A 25,805-nucleotide genomic window follows, 5' to 3' on the forward strand; every position below is an offset into this window, starting at 1 on the left:
AATGAATTAAAATGCACTTCATTAAATTAAAAATTTATTTTACAATTATTTATACAATCATTACTACTACTATACAAACATTTTAATACAGAAAGTTTACAGAAATGAACAAACAAAAATTTAATTTTATAGTCTTTAAAGTATCAACAAAATTTTACACAATGGTTTATTCTCAATTAATTAATTGTCCCAAAAAACATCTGTTGAATTTGTTTCTTCATGATCAATATTCACTGCTTCTGTAGCCGTTTCTGGAGGTTGTGATACATATGACCAAAGCACAGAATCATGATTTTTTGATTGCTTTCCTTTGTTTACGACAGATTTATTTACAATTTTATCATTTATTTGAGCAGGACATTCAAAATGAACACAGTGAAAAACCTGTTTAATTATGAACAAATTTTGATTTATTTTATTATTATATGTATTAAACATATAATAAATATAATGTTTTTACCTCATTTGCAGTATTGTGTGTCCCAACAATACGTATAAAAACAACAGGACGAGCAGGTTCAAAATGTATTGTTTGCCATGAACGACAAGCTTCTCTAGTTTTATCAGCAACTAGAACCCAACTCCAAGAATTACCAGATACCTCTATGTAATAAGAATATGAACGATCATCGCAATCCCACAGTAATAATCTATATTTATATATATATATATAAATACCAGAAATTTTATATTTTTTGAGTTATTATATATAAAAAAAAAAATAATATATACCGCATAGAATCTATAATATATGGTTGTCCAAGTTGTACCAAAATAGAACCAGATCCAACTTGATGACATGTATATCCACTATCCCAATCATAATTGGATGTATCACCATTTAATAGTGCATTTCGAGATCTAAAATTTATAAATTAATTTTATAATTTTATTAATTTTTATATATTATTTTATATTTGTATATTTATAATAAATTAATAATAATAATAAATTTATATATTTATACAAACATACATACCTACAAACACCTTCTGTAACAGTTGCACTTTGATCCATGGTAGCAACATTTCGTGTTGGAATAACAAAACCATTATGAAGTTTTTCTGTATGATTTGTATAATATGCTTCAAAACTTACAAGGTGAAAAACCTTTAAAAATAAAAGTTATAAAATATAAATATAAAAAAAAAATTAAATACATTTTAATAACGACTTTACTTTGTTTACAGTATTATTTGTTCCAACAATACGAATATAAAGAACTATTCTTGGTTCAAAGTATAAATATTGCCAACTGCGGCAAAAATATTCTGTATAATCAATAACTCGAACCCAATTTTTTTGATCCATAGAGACCTATAGAAAAAAATAATTATGATATAAAAAATTAAATATAAAAATTATATTTTAATTTATATTTAATTTTTTCTTTTAACTCACTTCTACATAGTAAGAATATGAACGCATATCTTTATCCCAAAGCAACATTTTAATATGGTTGATGATGCACTGAGTTCCTAATTTAACTAAAATACCATGTTCTCGTGATTCAGTAATAGTATGTCTAGTATATCTAGTAAAAAAATAACATTATTTAAGTGAATAATTGAATAAAAATAAATTAATAATTTACCCGCGTTCCATATCATAATTATTTGTATCTCCATCTAAAAGATAACTTCGCATTTCACCCTGTAGAACTTGAGCACCATGCATAGGATGGGCAACATTCACATCGATAAGTAACCGACCACGATAATTAAGATCTGAATCACGTGTTTGTGTTCTTGCAGCTATTGCATCTAAGATTGCTTCTGGAGAAATTAATCCAGTTGGCCGAACAACATTTAAAAGATCCGTGATTGAAACTAAGTTTAATCGTACCTTATCTACAAAATTTGTCTAATCAATTGAATAGTATTATTATAAATGATATTTTTAAAATATATTTTTAATAAAATTTTTGTTTTTAATATTTTTATATTCACCTAAAACATTTTTGCCATCAGTATCAGGATTTGCATTTACCCATGCCCTTACAGCTAAAAAGATATCAATTTCTGGCGCATAAAAAGAATCTCTTGATACTAATTCATTCAAAGCATCAGCACTTAATTGTAAAAAACTCTCATGCTGAATTACTTCACATGCATGTTCATCCATGTATTCATGACAAACCTAGATTTGATACAGAAAGGCATAAATTTTATCTAATATCATCATCAATAAGTTTTTTGTTTTTTATTAAACATTATATTAATACCTTAGTAAGAAATTCTAATCGATAAAGAAGTGCTGCACCAAATATGAGACAAACATTTTTTATATTCAATATTTCTTTAAGATAATCTGATATAGACGTTTCTAATTCTGAAAATCCATAAAGATGTGCTAATCCAAGAATATCCAATACAATCTAAAAACAATAATAATTGAGTGAATAATAATTAAAAAAAATTATAAAATTAATAAAAATTAATAATTATGAATTAATACCTCTTCACGTCGGTCTGTAAGAGACATTCGTCCTGTATATATGTATTCAAGTAAACCTTTAAATCCAGTTAGATTAGCATCTTTTAATTCAATTTCATGTTGTGTGGATTCTTTTAAACCACCAAATAGAAGAGCTCTGAAATATTGGCTACGTGCTGCTAAAATAATTTTGTGACTATTGAATCTTTGTCCACCAACAATTAAAGTCACATCTGAATAATCATCTGAAAGATAAAGAGCACCAATATCTTCAGAAAGTGTCTTAATATGATCTATATCACCAGAAATTGGATGTTCAATTGATATGTTCAATTCATGATGAGAACTCATTTTTTAGATTTTAATATTTTACATATAAAATTGCAATTTCTTTTCACGAAAATTGTCTTTTTATCTAAAAATTTGTTCTATCTGATAAATACTCCATCAATATCAAGCACCATTGATAACATAATATTTCAATACATTTGATTTTTCTGTTGTCATATATTCATTCATATTAATTAAAAAACAAAAATATATCAATTTTACAAAAAACCGTTGGTAATAAAAATAAGGTTAACTTTTAATGATCAATTTCTAATTTTTCGTTTACATGCTTGAAATATACTATAATTTCGTATTCAAATTACGAATTTAATAATTTTCAGTATGAGCAAATTTACATAAAGTTAAAAAAAATCTTAAGGAAATCACTATGACGGAAAAACAAAACCACATTTCCTTTAGAAATACATTATTTTATGTTATGAATGTTGTATTATTTTTCACTATACATCGATCATAATATAAATATCATAAACTTTCAAATACTAAAGTTAGACAAATATATATAAAACATATATACATATATAAAATTAGAAAATATATTATTATTAAAATATATAGTATAATATGTATGTAAGTAATACAAAATAAAACATCGATATTATAAATCAATATTTTATTAATAATTTATAAATATATTCTATAATTATTCTATTATATATAAAATATTTTTTTAAAGAAATAAGATATGCAAGTTTATTATAAAATTAAAAATACAAAACAATTATTAATGTTCTAATTAATAATAAAAATTAAATTTAATCTTCATTATTTTTATTCATGTATATATATATATATATATATATTTATAACAATATAAATATTAATTTTTCATTCATTTTGTTTTTAAAAATAACGTAAGGTAGCGCATTTTTCAATGATATTTATTATCATCGTTATGGAATCTACATATTATATTTCCAATGGTGCAAACGAATTATAGAAAATTATTGAAAACTGTTGTACTCGACCAAGTAATTATTGGTAGTCGATAGTATTTTCATCTACGTTTTCTAAGACACGAATGTAAAAAAGAAAAATAAATATAATTTCGAAAATATTTTTTTAAAAAAATTACACGATGACAAAAGGTATACTTTTCTTTTATTATAATTATGATATAAATATTATTATGTTAGGTTAAGTAATTACATTTTAAATATTTCATCATTTATTATATATTATTTTTATATTTTATAAAATAATTCTATTTTTTTTAGCGATTTTTAAAAATTTATTTTATAGATAATCTTAAATTTAAATTTATTGCTAATATTTTTAGTTTTTTTTCGAAATATTATATATTTAGATTTAAAATTTATGAAAAAGATTTTTAAAAATTACAAAATAATGAAATATACATAATTTAAATGTTTATTAATGAACTTGTGTATTTTGTAAAAACATTTTTTTAATTAAAAATTTTATGTAATTGATGTAATTAATTTTTGAAATCTTTAAATATTTTTAATTTTTAATTTATTTCTTAAATGATAATGATATTAAATAGAATACAATTAATAAAAATAATTTCAAAAATATTAATGATTTTTATAAAAACTAATTTAAATAATTATATCAAATAATAATCAAAATGATTAATAAATAATTAATATTAAATTTTAATAATCTTTCAGACGAAACATTAGAGAAAAAATCAGTAGAAAATAATGATACTGATAAAAAGACTGCATCTGAATCAGGCCCTGATCCATCAGCACCAATAACTAGGAGAGGAGTATTAACATCATTTTTGACTGGCAAACCAATGGAAATACCAGAACAAGATATTGTAAAAATTGAATTTATAATTTTTTATATGATTCTAATTATTTTTATTATAATTTGATAAGTATTATTTTTTTTATAGTTAGGTAAATGCAGATTTGTATCTGAATTTGAAAAATTAAATCGTATAGGAGAAGGTACTTATGGAATTGTTTATAGAGCAAGAGACACTAAAAATGACAAAGTTGTAGCATTGAAAAAAGTTCGAATGGAACATGAGAAAGATGGTCTTCCAGTCAGTGGTTTAAGAGAAATATCTGTTCTTTTATCTTGTCGTCATGAAAATATTGTACATTTAAGAGAAGTAGTAGTAGGAAGAAGTTTAGAAAGCATATTTCTTGCCATGGAATATTGTGAACAAGATTTAGCAAGTTTGTTAGATAATATGCAAGCTCCATTTTCAGAAAGTCAAGTCAAATGTATTGTTTTACAAGTACTAAAAGGTTTACGTTATTTGCATCATAATTTTATTGTACACAGAGATTTGAAAGTTTCAAATCTCCTAATGACAGATAAAGGATGTGTAAAAATTGCTGATTTTGGATTAGCTAGGTGGTTTGGTTTACCTTTAAAACCAATGACACCTAGAGTAGTAACATTATGGTATAGAGCACCAGAATTGTTATTACAAGCAAAAACTCAAACAACTTCTGTTGATATGTGGGCTGCAGGTTGCATTCTAGGTATAAACATTTTTTTATTTTTATATACATATAAAAATTATAATACAATAATTTAATTTCCATTTTATGTTTTATTAGGAGAATTACTTGGACATCGACCTTTATTACCTGGAAGATCAGAAATTGCACAGTTAGAACTAATTGTTGATTTATTAGGAACACCAAGTGAAGCAATTTGGCCAGAATTTAATACACTTCCAGCATTACAAAACTTTACATTAAAACAACAACCATATAATAATTTAAAACAAAGGTTTCCATGGTTAAGTGCTGCTGGTTTGAGATTATTAAATTTTTTATTCATGTATGATCCAAAAAAAAGAGCAACTGCAGAAGAATGTTTACAAAGTAGTTATTTTAAGGAAGCTCCTTTGCGTAAGCACAATACATATATGTATATATAATAAATATATATATATATATATATATATATAATATTTTTAATATTATTATATTTTAATTTGCTTTATAGCATGTGATCCTAAATTGATGCCTACTTTTCCACAACATAGAAATATGAAAAAAGCTGCTCCACCAAAGGAAACTAGAGAACCAGAAACAACAGTTACAGATCAAACTAATAATTTACCTGCAATTTCAGATCTTGTAAGTTCTTTATATTTTTGATGATATTATTTAAATGATATCAAACTGAAATTAATGTGTTTTTCAGCTTGGTTCACTTGTCAAGAAAAGGCGAGTTGAATGAATTAAAAATTTTTTTATTTATGATTTAAATGCAATCCAAAATTCAATGTCTTTTACTTATAAATATTTCATTGCGATGTATACCGTTCATTCACAATGTATGAATTCATTCACAAATAGATTAATAAATAAATGAATTTTATAAACGAATATTTAAAACATATAGTTAAAAAAACATGTATTTGTAAAAAGATATATATATATATTTATTTTATAAACATGTAGATATATTTAGTATATATTTAATATATACAATATAGATATATTTAGTATATACAATATAACGAAACTATTTAATCAAACATATAAATGCAATAAGATAAAATTTTTAACGAATTATAATTATCAATTTAAAATAACAAAATTATTATTAAGTATCTATATACGTAAATTAGATTGCTTTATTATATTTTCATTATATAAATTTCTTCATAAATTTATTCTTTAGATGTTATAAGTTTAATTATTTTTTGCAAATTGCAATACATGTTCATAACGCTTTTTATATTCACCAGTAGAATCATATTTTGCGGAAAGTCGTTCCCAATCTTTTGGTCTCTTAGTTTTTAAATAATTTACTACTTTATTTGCTGTATGTTTCTGTTTTTCATTGCACTTATTGCAACCTGTAGATAGAGCATCAGGTAATATTTCTAAAACAATACACAATACACAACTTAATTAATTTTTAAAAAATTATATTGTAAAAATCTATAATTATTTATTAAGAGATTTTTACTATAAAATAATATAACTGCAATTTTAAATAATTAAATTATATATGATTAAATATAATATATATAATACATATAATATTATATATAAATTTATTATTAGATATATTTCAATTTTTTTCAAAATTTTCTTATAAATATTTAAACAATTTTATTTTTAGTTTTTAATTTAATTTTTATTTGATTAAATTAAATAATATAATATAAAATAATATAAAATAAATTATGTTTTTTAAAATTAATATAATTGCTATAATGCAATATTTTTAAAAAATTGATTAGAATATTTAAATTATTTTCCTTTGTGTTTCGTTTTTCTTAATATGATATATTTCTTTAAATCTATGTATACATATATATATAATACATTAGACGTTACTTAAGAGAGTTCGAGGTAATACAAACGAGAAAGTTTAAAGCAACTTATGTAATACAAACAGGGAGAGTGAAACTCTGTCGTAATCATTGCAGCAAATGTACGTAGAAATTTATGAAAGAAATCAGCGTAATTTTTAACGTACTTAAAAATTACATCGCTAATTTAATAAGAAAATTTATTATATATAAATACAATTTTAATATTTTATTTCTTTTTCTATTTTATTTTATAATATTTAATAATATTATATTTTAAAATAATGAGTTATGAAAAAAAATATCTTTAAAAACAAAAATATCTCCAAAATATTTTAAATCAATTTTTATAAGATAAATATTTTTTTCTTTCGTATAATTTACTTATTTTATCTATTTTTTAAATATTTAAAACATTAAAATATTAAAAATAATTATAAATAAAAAAAAAATATTTGAATTTACTTATTTTATCTATTTTTTAAATATTTAAAAGATTAAAATATTAAAAATAATTATAAATGAAAAAAAAATATTTGAAATTGATATATTTCTTCATTTGTTTTTTCGATATATTTACAATGATACATAATATATATATAAATTAATATCATGTACTTTTTGATAAGATTCGTAAAAGATATATATATATATTTGAAAAATACTATTAAAATAAATTTATATCTTTTATTTTACTTATTTTATTTTATATATTATATATGAACAGTACAAATAATTTATTTTATTTCAATAAAATCATGTTTTAATGTAAATAATAATATTTTTATATTATTTTTTTTATTTTTATTTTTATTTTTTAAATGAAAAATGGAATATTATTATATTTATTGAATATTATTATATTATAATTTATATGTGTAATTTTCGTATTTTAAACATTAAATTTAAACAAAATTCAAATTGAAATATCTTAATAAAGTTATATTGCATGAAATAATTAAAATCAAAGTATAATATTATTATTACAAAAATGAAAAATAAAAATTATTGAAAAGATGAGAAATGAAAAATTTTGTTCAAATATTTAGTTAACAATTTTATAAAAATTATATTGATACTCACTTTTTAATTCTCTACCTTCGTTAGTACATGGTCCTTCGTCCAACATACATTTAATATAATTAGTGAGGATACGACCATTCTGCAGAATTCTGTCAATGTCCATATCATCATATTTGGTCGTATAATCTTCCGCTATTACACAAGTAATTGTGACCAAGACAAATAGTAAAAGATAAATCTTCATATTGTAATTGAAACTCGTTCCTTTATTATAATTTTAAGAAATAAACGTTTATAACGTACCAAAAAAGTTGAAATTTATAAAAATTACCGTAGTGTAGTATAAAATGAAATCTTATTTCAAAGCTACCCTCTGCAATGGAAAGTAAAACGTTCTTTGTAACTCTTGAAACAAGCTCACGAATTATATAGTCGAATACAGAGGACATTGGAGGGAGTGGATAAACGCGTTAGTTGAATATTTTACATGCATTTTTATGAAACATATATACAATTGAACAGCAGTCATTAAATATGAATATCACTATATTAAAATATAATAAAAAATGAAATATTAAAAATAATTTAAAATAAATGAAGAGATTTTATTAATATTTTTTGTTATTTTAATTATCATAAATTTCATTATTTATTTTATTAAATATTTTTATATAAGTGATTATAGATCTTTCTTAATTGATTGATTCTCATTGAAAAATTTTAATTGATAAAAAAAATTTTTTTTTTTTGAAAAATTAAATATATTATTTGAGAAGTACAAATTAAAATAAATTTATAAATATTTCAAATTTGTAAATATAAATTATAACTTAATAAATTAAATTTATAATTTATTTTATCTATTATCTAAATTTATTATCTAAATTTATTAATTTTATTAATTTTTTTTGTAAAAAAATATTTTTTACTTTAATAATTATCGATAATTTGTCTCAAATTGTCTAAAATGCTTCTTATATAAAGGATGAAGTGAAATATAAAATATATGTAATATGATAGAAATATTTGACAGCATGTTATACAACATGCTATCAAGAATAATAAAAAGATTATTCTTTACCGTGTATGAAAGATAACTGTTATACATTTATGTTACATATCTTATCAAGGATTATTATCAATAATAATATTATAATATTATTATCATATTATAATATTTAATAATTTTGTAACTATATATTTCGAATGTATATTAATATATATCCGAAAAGAAATAAAAAGTAAATAAATTTTAATACAATAATTTTTAAAAATATCAAATATTTATACAGTTATTATCAAATAACAAATACTATATATTAATAATAAAATTATTTAATTCTAAAAAAGAAATTAATTTTATATTTTATATTTTAAAAATTTGAAGAAATAAATTTTTTGAGAAATAAAAGTAATTTATTCGTTTAAATAGAAAATTTTTATTATTAAACTTTAAAATTAATTTAAAATATGTTAATTTAAAATATTTATTATTTATATTTTATTATTTATTATATATAATTTTATTATATATATTTTTTATATTTTTATTTTATAAAATCTTCTATTGTTTGATCCATAGTTTATAAATATTCTGTTTATATTGTATTTATATTTGTTTCAGTATTAAAATCATCACGAATTAAAATGCAAACTGTATTATGATTTTAACTTGCTTTATCGTTTGAATCTATATGTATCTATAAACTTTCTATTTTATTCTTTAACTTTATTATTTACGCAATTATATGTTTAATATGCATTATATTTATTAAATTGAATAGATAATTATATTTCACTACCATCATTTAGTATACATAAAGAATATTTGTACAATATAACAATAATTGAACAATATTAAAATATAAAGTTAAAAATATTAAAAATTAAAAATATTACACAATATTAATAGTCATAATAATTTTATTTTATATTTTATCCATATGTGATATTCGATAATTCTTACAAACAAAGTTACAAGTAATATTATAAATATTAACGATATTTAAAATTTTTAATATTAAAATTATTAATATTATGAAAAATTTATTTAACGTCATTTCAAAATTTAAGAACATCTTATGATATTATCAATGAGTTGTCGTCAATTGTTATTATCTTGAGTTTTTTAATTTTCATACTAATATCTTTGATATTAATAATATTTCATTATTTTATAACGTCGTAGAATCAACTGCCACTCATAGGGATAATTTTGTTGCATAAAAGGTATTAATGTATTTGCAATTCCAACTTGTCGTGACGTGCATCGATTGCAATGATTGTTCAATACTTCTGGCAACAATTCTGCAAGAATCATAACAGTATTTATAATATGAACGAATTATTAAATCTGTTTACAACCTAAATTTGCATGTTAAGAAAAAAAATTGTTGATTTTGCTTAATATATACATTGTTTGGCAAATATTGTCGATAAATCATAATAAAATTTATTTATTAATAATGCGTAATTGCTATTGGAGAAACAATAAAACAAAATGTTTGAAAGTTAATTTCAGTAAAATCGGAAAAATTTTATTTTTATTTCATTTGTTTTATTTGTTTAATAGATTTTTAATATAAAATTATTTATTATTAGGAAAATATTCAATATATATTATTTCATTCCTTATTAATCGATTAATAATTTATATTATTACAATTATTTAATTAATTAATAAATTGTGTAAGAAATATAGATTATTTTATTAACAAATTAACATTTATTTATTTTTTAATAATATTATTTTGTTATTTTTAAATTTATTATTCAAAACTAGTGATCGTATTTATATAAAGATAAAATATAGGAAAAACATTTTATTTTTTTTTACTCTAATATTGAGAATTTATTATAAACATAATATTTAACAAATATTATATTAGATTTATTTGATTTGATGAATGTATACAATATTGAAACAAATAAAATAAAGACGGAGTAATCATTTTTATATTTATTTAATTATATTATAATTATAATTATAATTATAATTAACTTGAATAAATAAATATATATTATTTATTTAATTTGTATATAATACTTATTTATTTAATATATATATAATAAATAATTATTAATTGAATAAAATATATCAAATGATATATTATTATATATATAATATATAATAATTTTTAACTTGAATTTATTTAAAAATTTAAAAAATTAAAAATATTAAATAAAATTTGTCATGATATAAGCAGAATGATTTAAATCAGTTGTTTTCATTAAATTTTATAAATATCATTTTTTTATGACAAATACGTATTTTGAATATATTTTACATTTAAGTTAAAAAGAAACGAAAGAAAAAAAAACCTACATATAGATAAAAAAAGAACTAAAAATTTAAAAAATAATTTATATTTTAAATCTTACCTTTAATTTTCTTTCCAATTACATCACAATGTCCCCGATCCAAAATACAATGAAGTTGTTTTTGTACATATGGTCTATCCATTAAAAATTTTGAAATATCATTTTGCGCTTTAACGTTTATTAGTGCGAGAATAGTGAAAAAAAGAAGAATTTTTATTTTCATTTTTGATTTAAATATTGAAGAAGAAAGAAACAATTTGATTCTACGTTCTAACTCTTTTGTATACTAAACGGCAATGTAAGTAATACTGATTATTTTAAATGTCAAAAGTTGTCCTTATATGGTTTGAAGGTAATAATAAAATAAACAATGATTCTGTAAATTTCAAATTTTAAATCGTTTATGGAAAATAACTTTCAAGATATTAGATAGCAATTATATAGCAATTAAATGTCGATTATGTAGTAATTATGTAGCAATTATATAAATTTATATATATAATTATTTTTATTTGATAATTTGTATAACGGAAAATTTTTCATGAAAAAACTAATTTTCACTTTTCTAAAAATAACATTATAAATAACAATATAATTTATGTTAAAGATATAAATCTTTATATCAAGATCAAAAATTAATATTACTTACGTTATAAATATATTAATTTAATTTTAATTAATAGAGATACGTTTACATAGTATAAATAAATCTCAAACTTTTATGAATATTTAAAGCATTAAAAATTTTATAATTTAAATATATAAATTTAAAAATAAATTATTATATACATTTATAAAAATTATTAGTTTGAATTTTATATAAAAATTATATTATTATATATTATACATATATGTATATATATATATATATATATATATATTATAAAAATTATTATATATTTTATATTATATATTTTACACATATTTTATTTTTATTCGGATTGAAATTATTGTAATAAAATTAAAATATGGTAATATCCAAATCAATTTCAAAATGTTGAATTAAACTATTTTCTATATTTAGTTTTTATATTTTAGGTAAACATAAATATAAATAATAAATTGTAAATATAAATAGTTAAATATAAATAATCCATATTTATCCGATTTTTATGATTCAATTTGAATTGATAATCTTGTATTTTCGACCTATTAATAATACTATTAATAAATATTAAATAATACTTACATTAATAGAAATAGAAAAATCAAAAGTTGATTTTCAATCGTTAGGTTGTAATTTAAAATAAAATTTTATTTTCTTGAGGTAATTTCATGAATATTAATTTATTCATGAAATTACTTATTTATTATATAAATATAAAAGAATTATATCGATGAACATATTTTACACAATAATATTCAATTCTGAAATCAATTTCGATTCAGCCAATAGTTGAACTCGTAATATCTTCATGTGATTTAATTTATTTCCGATAATTAGACTCATCGAACAATGTATAGCTAATAAACAGTATGATATAATAGGAATTATTTTTACTTTTTTATTTACAAAAAAATCATCTCTTATGAAATTTATGTACATTTTTGTTTATGTACATTTTTGTTACTATTTTTTTTGTATCTTTTAAATTAAATATTTCAAACTAAAAAAATTTTAAATGATCATGTAATTTTGAAAATAAAAAAAGATTCGATTAATATATAAAATATAGTATTGAGAATCGATTAGTATTAATTAATATATAAGCTGAAGCTATGGCTTAAAATACAATAAATATGGCTGCTATCATTGAATACTCAATCGCAGTATAAAAATAATAATGTATAATATAATACAGTATTTTAATAATAATAATTTATTATGCAATAATTTTAATATTTATACAATCTAAGCATTGATCAATATTTAACATATAATTTGTGAAAAGTGATTTTGCTAAGAATATGATATAACTATTAATATGTGTGATTGGGATTGTGAAGTAGATGAAGATTGGGTGAATTTTTTAAAGGAATTCACTCAACCACTAACTCAAGATCCTATAGTGGAAGATGATCCGGAAGCAGATCCAGAATATAATGTTTCAGATGATGAAGAAACAGAATTTTGTATGTTTGATGAATAGAAATAATATATATATTTATGTACATATATATGTTGTTTAAGAAAGTAAAAGATTTTAACATTCATGATCCTACAGATATATATCAACTGTTTGTTAATTTTTTTTTTTATATATTTTTAATTAAAACACTTTTTATATATATTTTTGTTATATAAATATATTAGATATAATTATATGTATTTTTAATTTAACATTTTTCTCTTATGTCTTCTCATTAAGCAATTATAGAAGTTATAGAAATCTCATATTATAATTAATCAATTGATTATAATATCTATTTGAAAATATTTTATAAATCCTTTTGTTTTTTGTCTTATACTTCAGTTAAAATCTTTACTTTTAGCAAACTTATAAATATAGATATATATAATTTTTGATTTTATGTATAAATTATTAGAATAATTTAAAAATATTTACAGTGGATAAAGAAGAGTTACGAGCTGATAAAGCTGTAAAAGTTTCACGCAAGGAATTAAATGATTTAATTGCAGAATTATTTGAGTTTACAGATACATATTCTAAAGAACAAGAAAGTTCAAAAAAGAAAAAATCTTTAGAAAATACAAATTTCCCACAAATACAAATTGGAAATGATGTTGTGGTAAGATAAAAATGTAATTTCTATATTATAAATAAATATAATTTTAATTAGCAAAATAATTTTTAATTAGCATTCTATTACATTTTTAATTATGGAATTTAGAATGAATCTGAAACAGATATATTACCTACTTACAAAGAAACTGACCATTCCAATTTAATAAATCCAAATCAAAAAGAATTATTAGCAGTTCAATTTCGTCAACATGTTCAATTAATGGTGCAACATTTTGCTATGACATATATGCATCCAGATTTACATTCTCAATCACAAACGTGTAAACAAAATTTAAATAGTATAAAGTGAGTTTATAAAACAATAATTCATAAATTATGAATGTATTAAATAAATATTAAATTTATATTATTTGTATTAGATATTTAAGTAATGGACCTAATTCTGCATTTAATGTGGTAAATTTACCAGATGCTTTAAAACTAATATTTGATTGGGAAAAAAAATTTTTGGATAATGAATTTTCTGAAGATTTTAAAAAGACTCTTATAGATGAAGATCCAATAAAGAAAATATATCTTGTGCAAAAACATAAAAGTGCATCTATTTTTCATCCAGAATTAAAAAAACTATTTATGGAAAGTAAAGCTTTAATGTATCCACAACTTTTACCTGAAATACCATTTAGACCTGAATCAATTAAATTTGTACGACTTCCATATTTAAAATCTGAAGAAAAGTAAGTTTATAGTATGTGTATTACAAAAAATGTGATATATTTTTTTGAATATTTATTTTTTCAGTTTAATTGCATTAGGTTTGGAACAGTTTCTTCCTTTTGTTGCATCTAAACCAAGAAAATTTAAAAGTAAGAAACTTCAATTAATTGATGCAGTACAATTAATTATTCAGTATTTAATACCATGTAGAGAACCTCATGGATTGATATATCATATTCGAAAACGTCGATGCGCAAAACATGCAAATCCAATAAAAGTAAATAATATATCTATAAATATAAATATATCCATAAATAATATGTAATAAATGAAAAAAATATATTCATTATAATAAATTTGATTAAATAAATATTTCTACAGCATTACTTCGAAAAAGGTTCTGCTCCAAGAACAATACATTACATTACATTGGAATGTGATCTCAAAGCTCCTAAAGATCAATCAATAAATCTATTACCTTCAGTATGGCAGACATATCTTAATAATGTAAGTATTTAATATATTTGTTTTTAATATTATAATATATTATAATACAAATAATATTATACATATAATATATACATATAATAACATTCCATTTATTTATATAGACACACACAGAACAAAAAGTTGATATATTAAAACGAAAACATATACTTAATTCACATAATGATGTGATAAAAAAAGATTGTTTTACAAATGGAAATAGAAATCATATTTCTAATACTGTTCTCTTATATAATTCATCTATTAACATGTTACCAAAAATACTACCTGCAAATCAGAAGATAATAAATAAAAATATATCAAAAGATAATTTTTGTTTAAATGAAAATACTAATTCTAAAATTTTAAAAAATATTTCAAATAATGGAACTAATATTGAATTACATAATATACATACATTAAATAAAGAGCGTAACAATTCTTTAAAAATCATGACATCACAAGAAAAAAAAGAGAAAAAAATAGATGGAAATGAATTTAAAAAAATTCAAAATGATACAAATCTTATATCAACGCACTCGAAGTTTCGTAAAAAATCTTCTGAAATAGTACAAGAATTACCACAATTACGAAAAACTACACCTAGATTAGCAAAAACAAGAAGTGCTCAAAACATGAAATTAATGGCTCAAGTTTTAGGACCAAAAGCTTTATCATCTAATAATAATACTTTAAAGTCTAGAGAAAAAAATGAAATAGATACAAATTTAGAAAAAATATCAACTTTACCTAAGATAGTGAGTAAAATTATAACTTTCCAATAAAATAAAATAAATAACATTTGTAATTTATTAAATTTTATTATAGGATAATGAAGATGAAATAGCAGAATTAATGTTAGCTAGCACAACAATTAAAAAAGATTCTATTAGTAGAAAGAAAGCGAAAGAAGCTAGAGAATTAGAAAATATTAAAAGGCTTTTAGAATCTGAAAATCCATTAAATGAAGAAGAAAGAGGTTCAAGTACATGTCTTTTTCTCTTTTTCTCACTATGTAATAATTTAACAATATACATTCAAATTAATTTTAAATAACTTATATTTTATATAGAATTTGCAGCATCATATCTTCAAAAATTACATTTAACATTAGAATCTAATAATCCAACAACATTACGATCTATTATAAAATTATATTTAGATTATTATGAAAGATTAGATAATATTAATCAGATGGAGAATGAATTATCATTTTCTAATCGATCAAGATGTTCTCAAAATGAACAAATTATGGAAAAAACTGCAAAAGATAAAGATACAATAACTATCAATTTATATCGAGATATATGTGAGAAATTACGAGAATATCCTGAACTTTGTACAGATTTTTTATTGTTTTTAAAACCACATCAAGCTGCAATGATAGATAAGTCGGTGGAATATATAATGCTTCAAAAGATGAACGAATTTGTTAATGTAGCTCAAATATATTTTGCTAAACAACCTTCTCGAATAGCAAAAATGATGCAAGCTATTACACAGCTTTCATCTGATACACAGATAACATTAGAACATATTCATGCGACTATGGGTCCTATACTTAAGGGACATCCTTTAGTTATGGATTTATTTTTACAAATATTACCTACTGCTAAACCACCAGATAGGTAACACAATTATTATTAATTGCATATATATAAATTTAATAAATTTATAAATATTTAATTATACATTTAATTATTTTGTAGTTTATTTGCATCACATATGTTTGAAAATTTAACATGCCCAGTAGGACCACATGATAAAAGTAAAATTTATACTGAAGATGCACCTGAATTATATGAAAATATAGAATTACCAGTGTTATCACTTCAAGAAGATCCTTATGGTGGAGAAAATTGCAAGTGCAATTGTCACAATGGTGATGAAACCACTTGTAAGAATATTTCTGAACATTGTATTTCTTGTGGTACAAGGGTATGTCATATTTTTTCTTATTTTAATTTTTTAGTAAAAATTATTTATACATTTATATATATTATTTTTTATATACATTATTTGAAATTGTTTAATAAATTTTCATCATAAAAATTTTAAATATATATTTAAAAAATGAACAGTTTTTAAATGGAAAAATTTATCTTCAAACATCTGAAGGCTTAAGACCTGCAAAAATTATTTTTCCTGGAGCTGATGAAGAAAAATTAGAAAATATTGCTCGTGTATCTTTAAAAATTACTGATAAATTTACTTCATCTATTTCATCTAAACAACGAAGAAAGTCTTCGAAAAATGAATTTCATAATGACAATCCTAATGAACAATCTTGTTTATCAAAAAGTTTACCTATTAAAGAAAATGAAGATGGAGAAAAGTTAATTGTAAAATCTAAAAAAACTATAAAATCGCCATCAAAATCAACAGATCAGAAAAAAAATTTAAAAAGATCTGGAAACGAAATAAATCACATGAATAGAAATACAAAAAAAATACGCATATCCCAATGTAAAAATAAAAGAAAAAACAAAATTGACAAACAAGAAGTAAAATTAGAATATGTAGATTCAAATGTTAATCATATAAAATCAAATAAATATTTGTCTATTGATTATAAAAATTCTGATAAAAAAACATTAGTGAAAGATATAGAAATTGAAATGTCAAGTGATAATATAAGAAAAATTGATTCAACTTGTGAAATAAAAAATATTAATTTAAATACAAGTGTAAATATTAAATCATGGACACGACAAGAAGATATGATTCTGTTACAAGCTATTAAAAAAGAATATTCTGAAAATTCACTTGCCATGGTTAGTAAAATATTAGGGAATCGTACAATTGAACAAGTAAGTATAATTATATGCTATATAATTTATAATTTTTTAAATATCTTTAATAAATATAAATAAGATATCTTTAAATATATATTTTTCTATAGGTTAAAGAAAGATGCGAAACTCTTCTTTCTTTATTAGAAAAAATGATGTAATTGTATTAGAAAAATAAATATATATATATATATATATATATATATATATATACATATTGTTTATTGTTGATAAGTTGATAAGCTGGCAATTAGAACAGTACAGAGAACAAAGAATACTCTTCTCTTTTGCTACGATGATCTTAAGTTATCAGCTCTGCATATAAGTATTTAAATGTATATATTTATTGTAGTTATTATTGATAAATTGAATAAATCAAAAATAATATGATCTAATTGATTAATTCCGATAGATCTAAAATTCATTCATAAAAATATATATATCGACCGGAAGTCTTCAAATAAAATCACAATATGTGATGAGCAATAGAGAAATATTAATTGGAAAATATTCTCATTCTTGGAAATATTCTCATCTCGCTAATCAACTTGTTATTCTTGCGATATATATTCTCTATATATCTGATATATATTAAATCTTATGTCAATTTTTACAGAGTAAGTATATGTATATAAATTTTTAAATATTTATAAAATATTTAAATATTTTAATTACAATGAAAATATTAAAATATTTTTTTTACAATATAAACTATTTATTTCTATTTTTGTAATAGATTTATTTTTATTTTTATTAATTATATTTTTTATTATAAGATATCTTATAAACATTAGCAAAATATAAAATATTTATATTACTTGTAATTTTAATTTTAATTTTAAATTTTATTTAAATTTAAACATTTTCTTTCATTTTTATTTTCATTTTCATCTTTATTTTAATTTTTACAGAAAAAAGAAAAATAATTGGCTGTATATGAGATAAATTACTATCATTACATACAAAAATATATTTCATAGGTTTGTATTTGAATTTAATATTATGAAATATTAAAGTTATATAATAATATAATATTAATACGATAAAGAATAATATTTATAAATTGATTATTTTTTACTAGTATAATATATAGAACAATTTCTATTGCATTTCACAAATTATATATCTATATTTATACAGCATATATATATATACAAAATTCATTTACAAAAAGGTTTACATTATAAATTTATATATATATATATATATATATACACACACATACACGCGCGCGCGCGCACACACACACACACAAATATATATATATGTATATAAAAAAAATAAATATAAAATGTATATTAAATAATATTAATAATCTTTATTTTATTTAAAAAATAATTTTGAAAAATAAATTCTTTTATTGATTTCTCAAAATTTATTTAAATGTATAAATTTTTGTTCCCTTTATATTATATGATTTAATAACAGATATATAAAATAAATATGTGAAATTCTACTGCATAATTATTAATGCATAAAATTGTCAAAAAATAAAAAAAATTATTAATATATTTAAGATCATATAATTATTTTTTTCACTATAAATTTAATATAGATTTAAAATTTTTAAAATCTAAATAAATTTTAAATAAAATTTTAAATTTTAAATTTTAAAAATAAAAATTTGAAACAATTCAGTCTTATTTTACTGGATTTTTCTAATATAAATGAAAAATTGCTTAAATGAATTTAATTTATCTTAATGATAAAATAATGAAATAATTATTTTAAATATGCAATTATTATATAAAAGAATTTTAACAAAACTACAAAATGCTTTTTTTATTTAACTAAATTTTTTCAAATTTATATATTATATAATACTTATAACTGAAAAAATAAATTGTTATGCACATAATACATGAAATAAAATTTTATATATGAGACAATTTGTTTAATATATTATACAAAGTACAAATAGTCTAATATTTATTTTCATAAGTCTAATATTTATATACATAAACAATTTTCAACGATGAAAATTTCATAAAAATAACATAACACAATATATAATATGTAAGTATATATTATGTTATAATTTCTACAAAATTTCATACTTGTTACGTCTCTTACATTTTTTTACATCTATCTTAATAATAAATAGAAACCTGTTAAATGAAACATAAAAAAAAGAGTATACAAATATTTTTTGTTTTTCAAAATTTGAGAAAATAATAAAGTATATTACCATAATATGTACACTTGATAAATTATTTTATCACAATATGGAACGTCGTTGCAATAGATTTGGATTGATCAATATTTGATCATCCATGATTTTTATCTGTATATATTATAGGCAAACGTACAAATTATGTAAAATATATTCACATAATGTATGTGTATAGATATTTTGTAAAGAACTTCATTTTGTACAAATTATCTGCGCAATACATATTCCAAAATATTCCAAAGTAATATTTTAAAGTACTTCCATACTGTCTATGTCTATTCCAATATCAAGGAAATCATCTCCATAGTTTTGAACATGCCTTTGTACAAGTGGATGCTCTGAATGATCTGGATCATCTGTTACAGGACTTGGTGGCGGATTAGTCATTGTTCGATCAGAATCCATTGGCATTCTATCCATGCCTTCTCCACGCCTCAATCTTGCTTCTTCTGCAATTTCTCTTGTAGAAAGTTCTGCTTTTGTTAATAAAGCAGGAAGATCTTTTTCTGAACCATCTATAAGCATTAAATATATTTTTATTTTATATTTATATTTTAAAAAATTATTTAATTATTTTTCTTTCTACTATGATATAATAAAATAACTTACTTTCTAGACATTTTATTAATTCTTGTGCTTTTTGTCTTCTTGCAGCAGCATCAGCTTTTCTTTGTTCAGCATGTTCTTTTTTATCATAATAAAATATTTCCCTTATTTTTTCTCGTGGGATGTGTTCATCATTTTTTACTAACCATAAATATACACCTCCTGCAGTTCTTCTTCTAGATCCATTCATTATTAACATACCTCCTCCTTCTTCAATTTTTTTAGTTTTTTGAAAAAAATCAATAGCTTTTTCTTTACCAATTATATCTACAATTCTTCCTATAAAATACAGATTTAAAACAAAATATATATATACATATATACATATATATGTATATATATATATATATTAATATATATATATATATATATATTAATTTAAAATAGCAAAAAATTTCTTACTTATAAGGAGATCTTTTTTCTCACTAAGTTTTGATGTTATATCAGTAGCAACATCTGCATCAGTTGATTCAATTGTTGTACTTAAATCCGCAATTTTACGTGCAATTCCTTTTTGATTATCTATATCCATTGAATTACGTTTCTTTCCTAATCTCAATTTAATATTACTTCTATCTGAATTAGTTCTTTTATTTGTCAGTCTCTTTTCTCCATCTTTTTCATCTTCTGAACTATTATTATTGCGATGCTCCATATTCCATGTACCATTATAAGAATAATGATGTGGAATGTTATAACTTTCAACATTACGTTCTTGATTCCGCTTTTTTGTTACACCACATAATATTAGATCTTCTGTTAAAGATTCTTCTTGTAATTGAGTACACCATATTTTATATTTATCATTTTTGTCCGACCAATTTTTTGTCATACTTCTAGAACGTCTTAATTTTAATTTAGGTCTTTTACTTTTAATATGTTCAGAATCTGAATCAGAATCACTTTCAGAATCTGCAGAATCGTCAGATTCATCACTATAACCCATTTTTACATTTTCTTCTTTATTTGAAACTGCATGAGGTCTTTTTAAAACATTATACGTTTCAATATCGCTCTAAATAAAAATATATTATAATTAATGTATATAGTTTAAAAAAGTTATAAAAAATTAATTTGATTTTACAAAAAAAAAAATTTTGTAATATTATAATTAAAATAACATATAAAAGAATACTTTATTCAAATAATATATTCAATTAAAGTAATTCTAATTTAACTACAAAATTTCACATTGGAATACGATAATCTTTATGATTAAAATAGGTTAGATTCATATTAAATATAAAATTATACAATATTTCTTTACCTCATTATCTATAACTTCACCATCTTCAAGTTCTAAAGGTTCTGCTTCCATATTTCTCTTTTCAAAAATTACGATTTTTTTCAATAAATAATTATTGAATGAAACTACAATCATACACTACCTTCGTAGAAGATCTTTTTTTCTATGCAATCTTAACGATACTTTTTTTCACAATTCCATCATTGCCGCCACCATCGCTATATATTCTCTACATTTTGTTTAGTGATTTCTATAAGTCAATTTGATTTTCAGTTATTAATATAAATTTTTATATATAATAAAAAGATAAATTTTAATTTTAATTTAAAAATTTGCATTTATTATTAATACTACTATTATACTATTATTAATAACATAAACTTATAATAATATATATAAATTTATAGTATTATATTATCATCTTTTTTTTATAGTGAATTTTATTATCGTTAAATTTTTGAACTGATATAGTTTACATTATAGATGAAGTTCTCGCATCCTATCTTTTAAGTTTTGCACTTAAATTGCAATTTCATATATTTTCTATAATTATTAAATTGTTTCCAAAAAAAAAATTAAATTTATTACAAACAAAAATGATTTCTTTTTTAAAGTGGTCAAAAAATTATTTTCAACTAATTAATCCACATTATTTAAGTAATGGTTTTTATTAAAAATTCTTTATATTTCTTTTTGATATATTATATCATAATATAAAAATAAAATAAACATAATTTATTAAATATTATTTATCACTTAAATTAAATTAAATTTCTCTGCATATATATTAAATCCTGAAAAATTTATTTAAACAGCTAAGTCACCTACATTTTCTACAAATGTGGAGAAAAATAATTATATTGTTTGGTTAGATATGGAAGTATGTTCATATTATTAAATATATTTTGCATAATAGAATACATTCTAGTTTATTATATATATTTCAGATGAGTGGGCTCGATATAAATACATCTCAAATTTTAGAAATAGCTTGTGTAATTACTGATAAAAATTTAAAAACTATAAGCAAAGATTTAAATATTATCATACATCAATCAGATGAAATATTAAACAATATGGATGATTGGTGTTTAGCAACTCATCAAAAAGTAATTTTGTATGACATAAATAAATAACAAATATATATTTTCAATGTAATAATATATAAATCTATATTTATATTTTTAGACAGGATTAATTTATGAATCACGTTTAAGTAAAATTACTATACAGGATGCTGAGCAAATTCTACTAAAATATTTAAAAACATATGTAAAAGAAAGAACATGTCCATTAGCAGGAAGTTCAGTCTATGTAGATCGTATGTTTCTACATAAATATATGCCATTGGTTAATAATTATTTACATTATAGAATTATTGATACTTCTACTATTAAAGAATTAATTAAGTATGTATATTTTTTATATATTTTTCATCATATTTGTTGATGTATTATATTTTATATATTCAATGGATTATAATTATATTAATTTCAGGAGGTGGAATATAAATATAACTATTTTAAAAAAAGATCATAATCATAGAGCATTATCTGATATAAAAGAAAGTATAAAGGAATTACAATATTATAAAAATAATATATTTAATTCTTATATATTACAAGATAATATGAAATTATAAATATAATTTTATAAAAACAATAATTTCATATCAAGATAATAAATAATATTTGTTAATTATTATATTTAATATTTAAAATAATTTTTTTTATAAAATCTTTTTACTTAAATTGAAATATATACAAATTTTAGAATTAATATATATATATATATATATATATATATATATATATATAAAATGAATATTAAAAAACATAAAATAAGGAAAAAAAAATTTTTTTTAAATTAAACTTGTTCAGTTTAAAGATTAAAAAAGCAGTTAAAAAAGTTGTAGTTAAAAAAATTAATTTATTAGAACCAATTTATATTTACTTTTATAAAAAAATATTTTTTTTATATATATTTTCTAATTGAATTATTTAGCTTAATCAAAATGAAATAATATTATGAATATATATCTATATATATAAAATTAATTTAAATATTTATTATTTAAGAAATTAATTAGAAATTAATTAGAATTAATAAGAAAATTAATAAGAAATTAAAATTATAAAATATTTAGACAGAAATTAAATTTTAATATAAACATAAGCATAGTCTACAAAATTCTAAAAAATAAAATATCAAAACACTTACAAATAAAATTTAAATCTTAATAAAATTTCATATTCAATAAAATTTAAATTAAAGTGCTAAAAATATTGTATTATTTGTACTATTGTAATATTGTATTATTGTACAAACATTTTTATTAATTGTAATAATTATTTTTAAATAAAAAAAAATTTGAAGTAAAAAATTTAATATTGATAGTGTCATTATTACTAGTATTATATAATATTTCATTTCTTTCTGAAAATCTTTTCTGGTGAATTTATATTCGTGACTAATAGATACGTAATGCGCATGGTTGTTAAATAAATTACAGGTTATAATCGAATATATATTCTGTGATGCAATATTTGTACTTAGCTTTGATAAAACATAAATTGTTTTAACATTTATATAATTTCATTTAATTATTTTGTGTATTTTATATCATTACATTGCAAGTATCAAATTTATAAATAATTATATATATTTAATGTATATATATATTATATATAAAAATTATAAAATTTTAATATTATTTATTATTTTTTATTATTTTATTATTAATTATTTTATTATTTTTTAATAAAAATATATGTTTTATATTTTATAAAAATAAGTTGATATCAATTAATATCATTTAATATCAATAATTATAATTATTAATAATTATTTAATATGAATTACATTATTATAATTTTTAGTTAATCACAATGGCACCTTCTTCTAAATCTGGTGATGTAAAAATAATGTCAATTGGTGGTCGTGTAACTAATGAAAGAGAACGTTTAATTGGGATGTTAGAAGAAGAACGTGAATGGAGAGCACGATTTCTTAAAAGTCAGAATCTTGCACCAGAGGAACCACTAATGACAAAGGAATATTATAAGCAATTGTACAATCCATTTCGAAGGTTTTATAAATTACCTTTTAACAAATTTGAAGCATTGTTAAGTCCTCTTATAGTAAGTAGATAAAATCATTTTCTTATTATATCATGTAATATTAATAAAAAAAATATTACTTGATTTTATTTTTATTGAATTTTTTATTTAATTATAGGGTAAAACACCTGCAGCTGTTGTACGTAACACAACATCCAAACTTATAATGACTATTGTTGGAATTTATTGTGGATGGTATTATTTCAAATATAATACATATGTATGTCAAAAATTTTTTAATATATATATTAATAAGAAATTTATTAATATAAATTTATTAAGGTTTTGAACATAATATTAAAATATTTTTTTTATAGAATTGGATGAAACAATCTGGTTGGAGACAAATAACTACACGTGATGCAGCAATTCCAGGAACAAAAAATTTTAAAGGTTTAGAAAAACCAAAAGCATTTGCTACAAATAATTTTGAAAATTCTCCCATATAAAAATTATTGTAATTATTGTTAAGTAGTATTTTGAATACATTATTTACTTTATATTTTAAGTAATATTTAGAATATATATTTATTTTATATACTTTATTTACAATAAAGTAGTAATTCAATAATATTATAAATATATTTATAATTTTAGTTAAAACAAAATTATGAAAAATCAAA

The 25,805-nt window shown here is 19.8% G+C and overlaps 7 protein-coding genes across 10 annotated transcripts; 4 read left to right on the top strand and 3 right to left on the bottom strand.

Annotated features, from left to right (window-relative positions):
• Window positions 1-17: 17 nt before the first annotated feature.
• LOC108001981 (BTB/POZ domain-containing protein 9) lies at window positions 18-3,284 on the bottom strand. The gene is made up of 10 exons (XM_062087005.1): window positions 2,458-3,284; window positions 2,225-2,377; window positions 1,950-2,139; window positions 1,595-1,850; window positions 1,402-1,534; window positions 1,180-1,317; window positions 980-1,110; window positions 733-861; window positions 461-650; window positions 18-384 (listed from the first exon to the last, which is right to left on the bottom strand). Exons 1-10 carry the CDS (start codon window positions 2,785-2,787, stop codon window positions 181-183), a joined length of 1,854 nt encoding a protein of 617 aa, XP_061942989.1. The 5' UTR covers window positions 2,788-3,284; the 3' UTR covers window positions 18-180.
• Window positions 3,285-3,339: 55 nt separating this feature from the next.
• LOC108002139 (cyclin-dependent kinase 10) lies at window positions 3,340-6,113 on the top strand. The gene is made up of 6 exons (XM_017063632.3): window positions 3,340-3,875; window positions 4,422-4,576; window positions 4,655-5,255; window positions 5,334-5,630; window positions 5,728-5,861; window positions 5,929-6,113. Exons 1-6 carry the CDS (start codon window positions 3,866-3,868, stop codon window positions 5,962-5,964), a joined length of 1,233 nt encoding a protein of 410 aa, XP_016919121.1. The 5' UTR covers window positions 3,340-3,865; the 3' UTR covers window positions 5,965-6,113.
• A 231-nt stretch (window positions 6,114-6,344) lies between these two features.
• LOC108002140 (uncharacterized) lies at window positions 6,345-11,727 on the bottom strand. Its single transcript, XM_062086130.1, has 4 exons — window positions 11,456-11,727; window positions 10,233-10,381; window positions 8,135-8,348; window positions 6,345-6,616 (listed from the first exon to the last, which is right to left on the bottom strand). Exons 1-4 carry the CDS (start codon window positions 11,616-11,618, stop codon window positions 6,423-6,425), a joined length of 720 nt encoding a protein of 239 aa, XP_061942114.1. The 5' UTR covers window positions 11,619-11,727; the 3' UTR covers window positions 6,345-6,422.
• A 1,128-nt stretch (window positions 11,728-12,855) lies between these two features.
• Window positions 12,856-18,655, top strand: LOC108002186 (GON-4-like protein). Of its 3 annotated transcripts, XM_062086997.1 has the most exons (13): window positions 12,856-13,468; window positions 13,905-14,086; window positions 14,189-14,388; window positions 14,463-14,780; window positions 14,845-15,037; window positions 15,142-15,267; window positions 15,372-16,004; window positions 16,075-16,231; window positions 16,319-16,874; window positions 16,956-17,184; window positions 17,328-18,056; window positions 18,149-18,373; window positions 18,451-18,655. In XM_062086997.1, the coding sequence occupies exons 1-12, from the start codon at window positions 13,321-13,323 to the stop codon at window positions 18,197-18,199; spliced, it is 3,522 nt and encodes a 1,173-aa protein (XP_061942981.1). In that variant the 5' UTR covers window positions 12,856-13,320; the 3' UTR covers window positions 18,200-18,373; window positions 18,451-18,655. The 3 variants fall into 3 exon arrangements, with proteins under 3 accessions (XP_061942981.1, XP_061942982.1, XP_061942983.1); XM_062086998.1 differs by lacking the exon at window positions 12,856-13,468 and having other exon boundaries at window positions 13,947-14,086; window positions 14,157-14,388; XM_062086999.1 differs by lacking the exon at window positions 12,856-13,468 and having other exon boundaries at window positions 13,960-14,099.
• A 1,255-nt stretch (window positions 18,656-19,910) lies between these two features.
• LOC108002022 (phosphorylated adapter RNA export protein) lies at window positions 19,911-22,412 on the bottom strand. Its single transcript, XM_062087016.1, has 4 exons — window positions 22,085-22,412; window positions 21,220-21,832; window positions 20,821-21,096; window positions 19,911-20,726 (listed from the first exon to the last, which is right to left on the bottom strand). The coding sequence occupies exons 1-4, from the start codon at window positions 22,196-22,198 to the stop codon at window positions 20,461-20,463; spliced, it is 1,269 nt and encodes a 422-aa protein (XP_061943000.1). The 5' UTR covers window positions 22,199-22,412; the 3' UTR covers window positions 19,911-20,460.
• Window positions 22,413-22,536: 124 nt separating this feature from the next.
• On the top strand, window positions 22,537-24,451 carry LOC108002033 (probable oligoribonuclease). The gene is made up of 5 exons (XM_062087025.1): window positions 22,537-22,720; window positions 22,879-22,943; window positions 23,011-23,172; window positions 23,252-23,472; window positions 23,561-24,451. The coding sequence occupies exons 1-5, from the start codon at window positions 22,660-22,662 to the stop codon at window positions 23,703-23,705; spliced, it is 654 nt and encodes a 217-aa protein (XP_061943009.1). The 5' UTR covers window positions 22,537-22,659; the 3' UTR covers window positions 23,706-24,451.
• A 46-nt stretch (window positions 24,452-24,497) lies between these two features.
• Window positions 24,498-25,762, top strand: LOC108000252 (uncharacterized). Of its 2 annotated transcripts, none has more exons than XM_062087040.1 (4): window positions 24,498-24,575; window positions 24,943-25,203; window positions 25,301-25,402; window positions 25,500-25,762. In XM_062087040.1, exons 2-4 carry the CDS (start codon window positions 24,952-24,954, stop codon window positions 25,629-25,631), a joined length of 486 nt encoding a protein of 161 aa, XP_061943024.1. In that variant the 5' UTR covers window positions 24,498-24,575; window positions 24,943-24,951; the 3' UTR covers window positions 25,632-25,762. The 2 variants fall into 2 exon arrangements, with proteins under 2 accessions (XP_061943024.1, XP_061943023.1); XM_062087039.1 differs by having other exon boundaries at window positions 24,554-24,695.
• The last annotated feature ends 43 nt before the right edge of the window (window positions 25,763-25,805 follow it).

This window comes from Apis cerana, linkage group LG1 (assembly GCF_029169275.1).
Source record: "Apis cerana isolate GH-2021 linkage group LG1, AcerK_1.0, whole genome shotgun sequence".
Lineage (NCBI taxonomy): Eukaryota > Metazoa > Arthropoda > Insecta > Hymenoptera > Apidae > Apis > Apis cerana.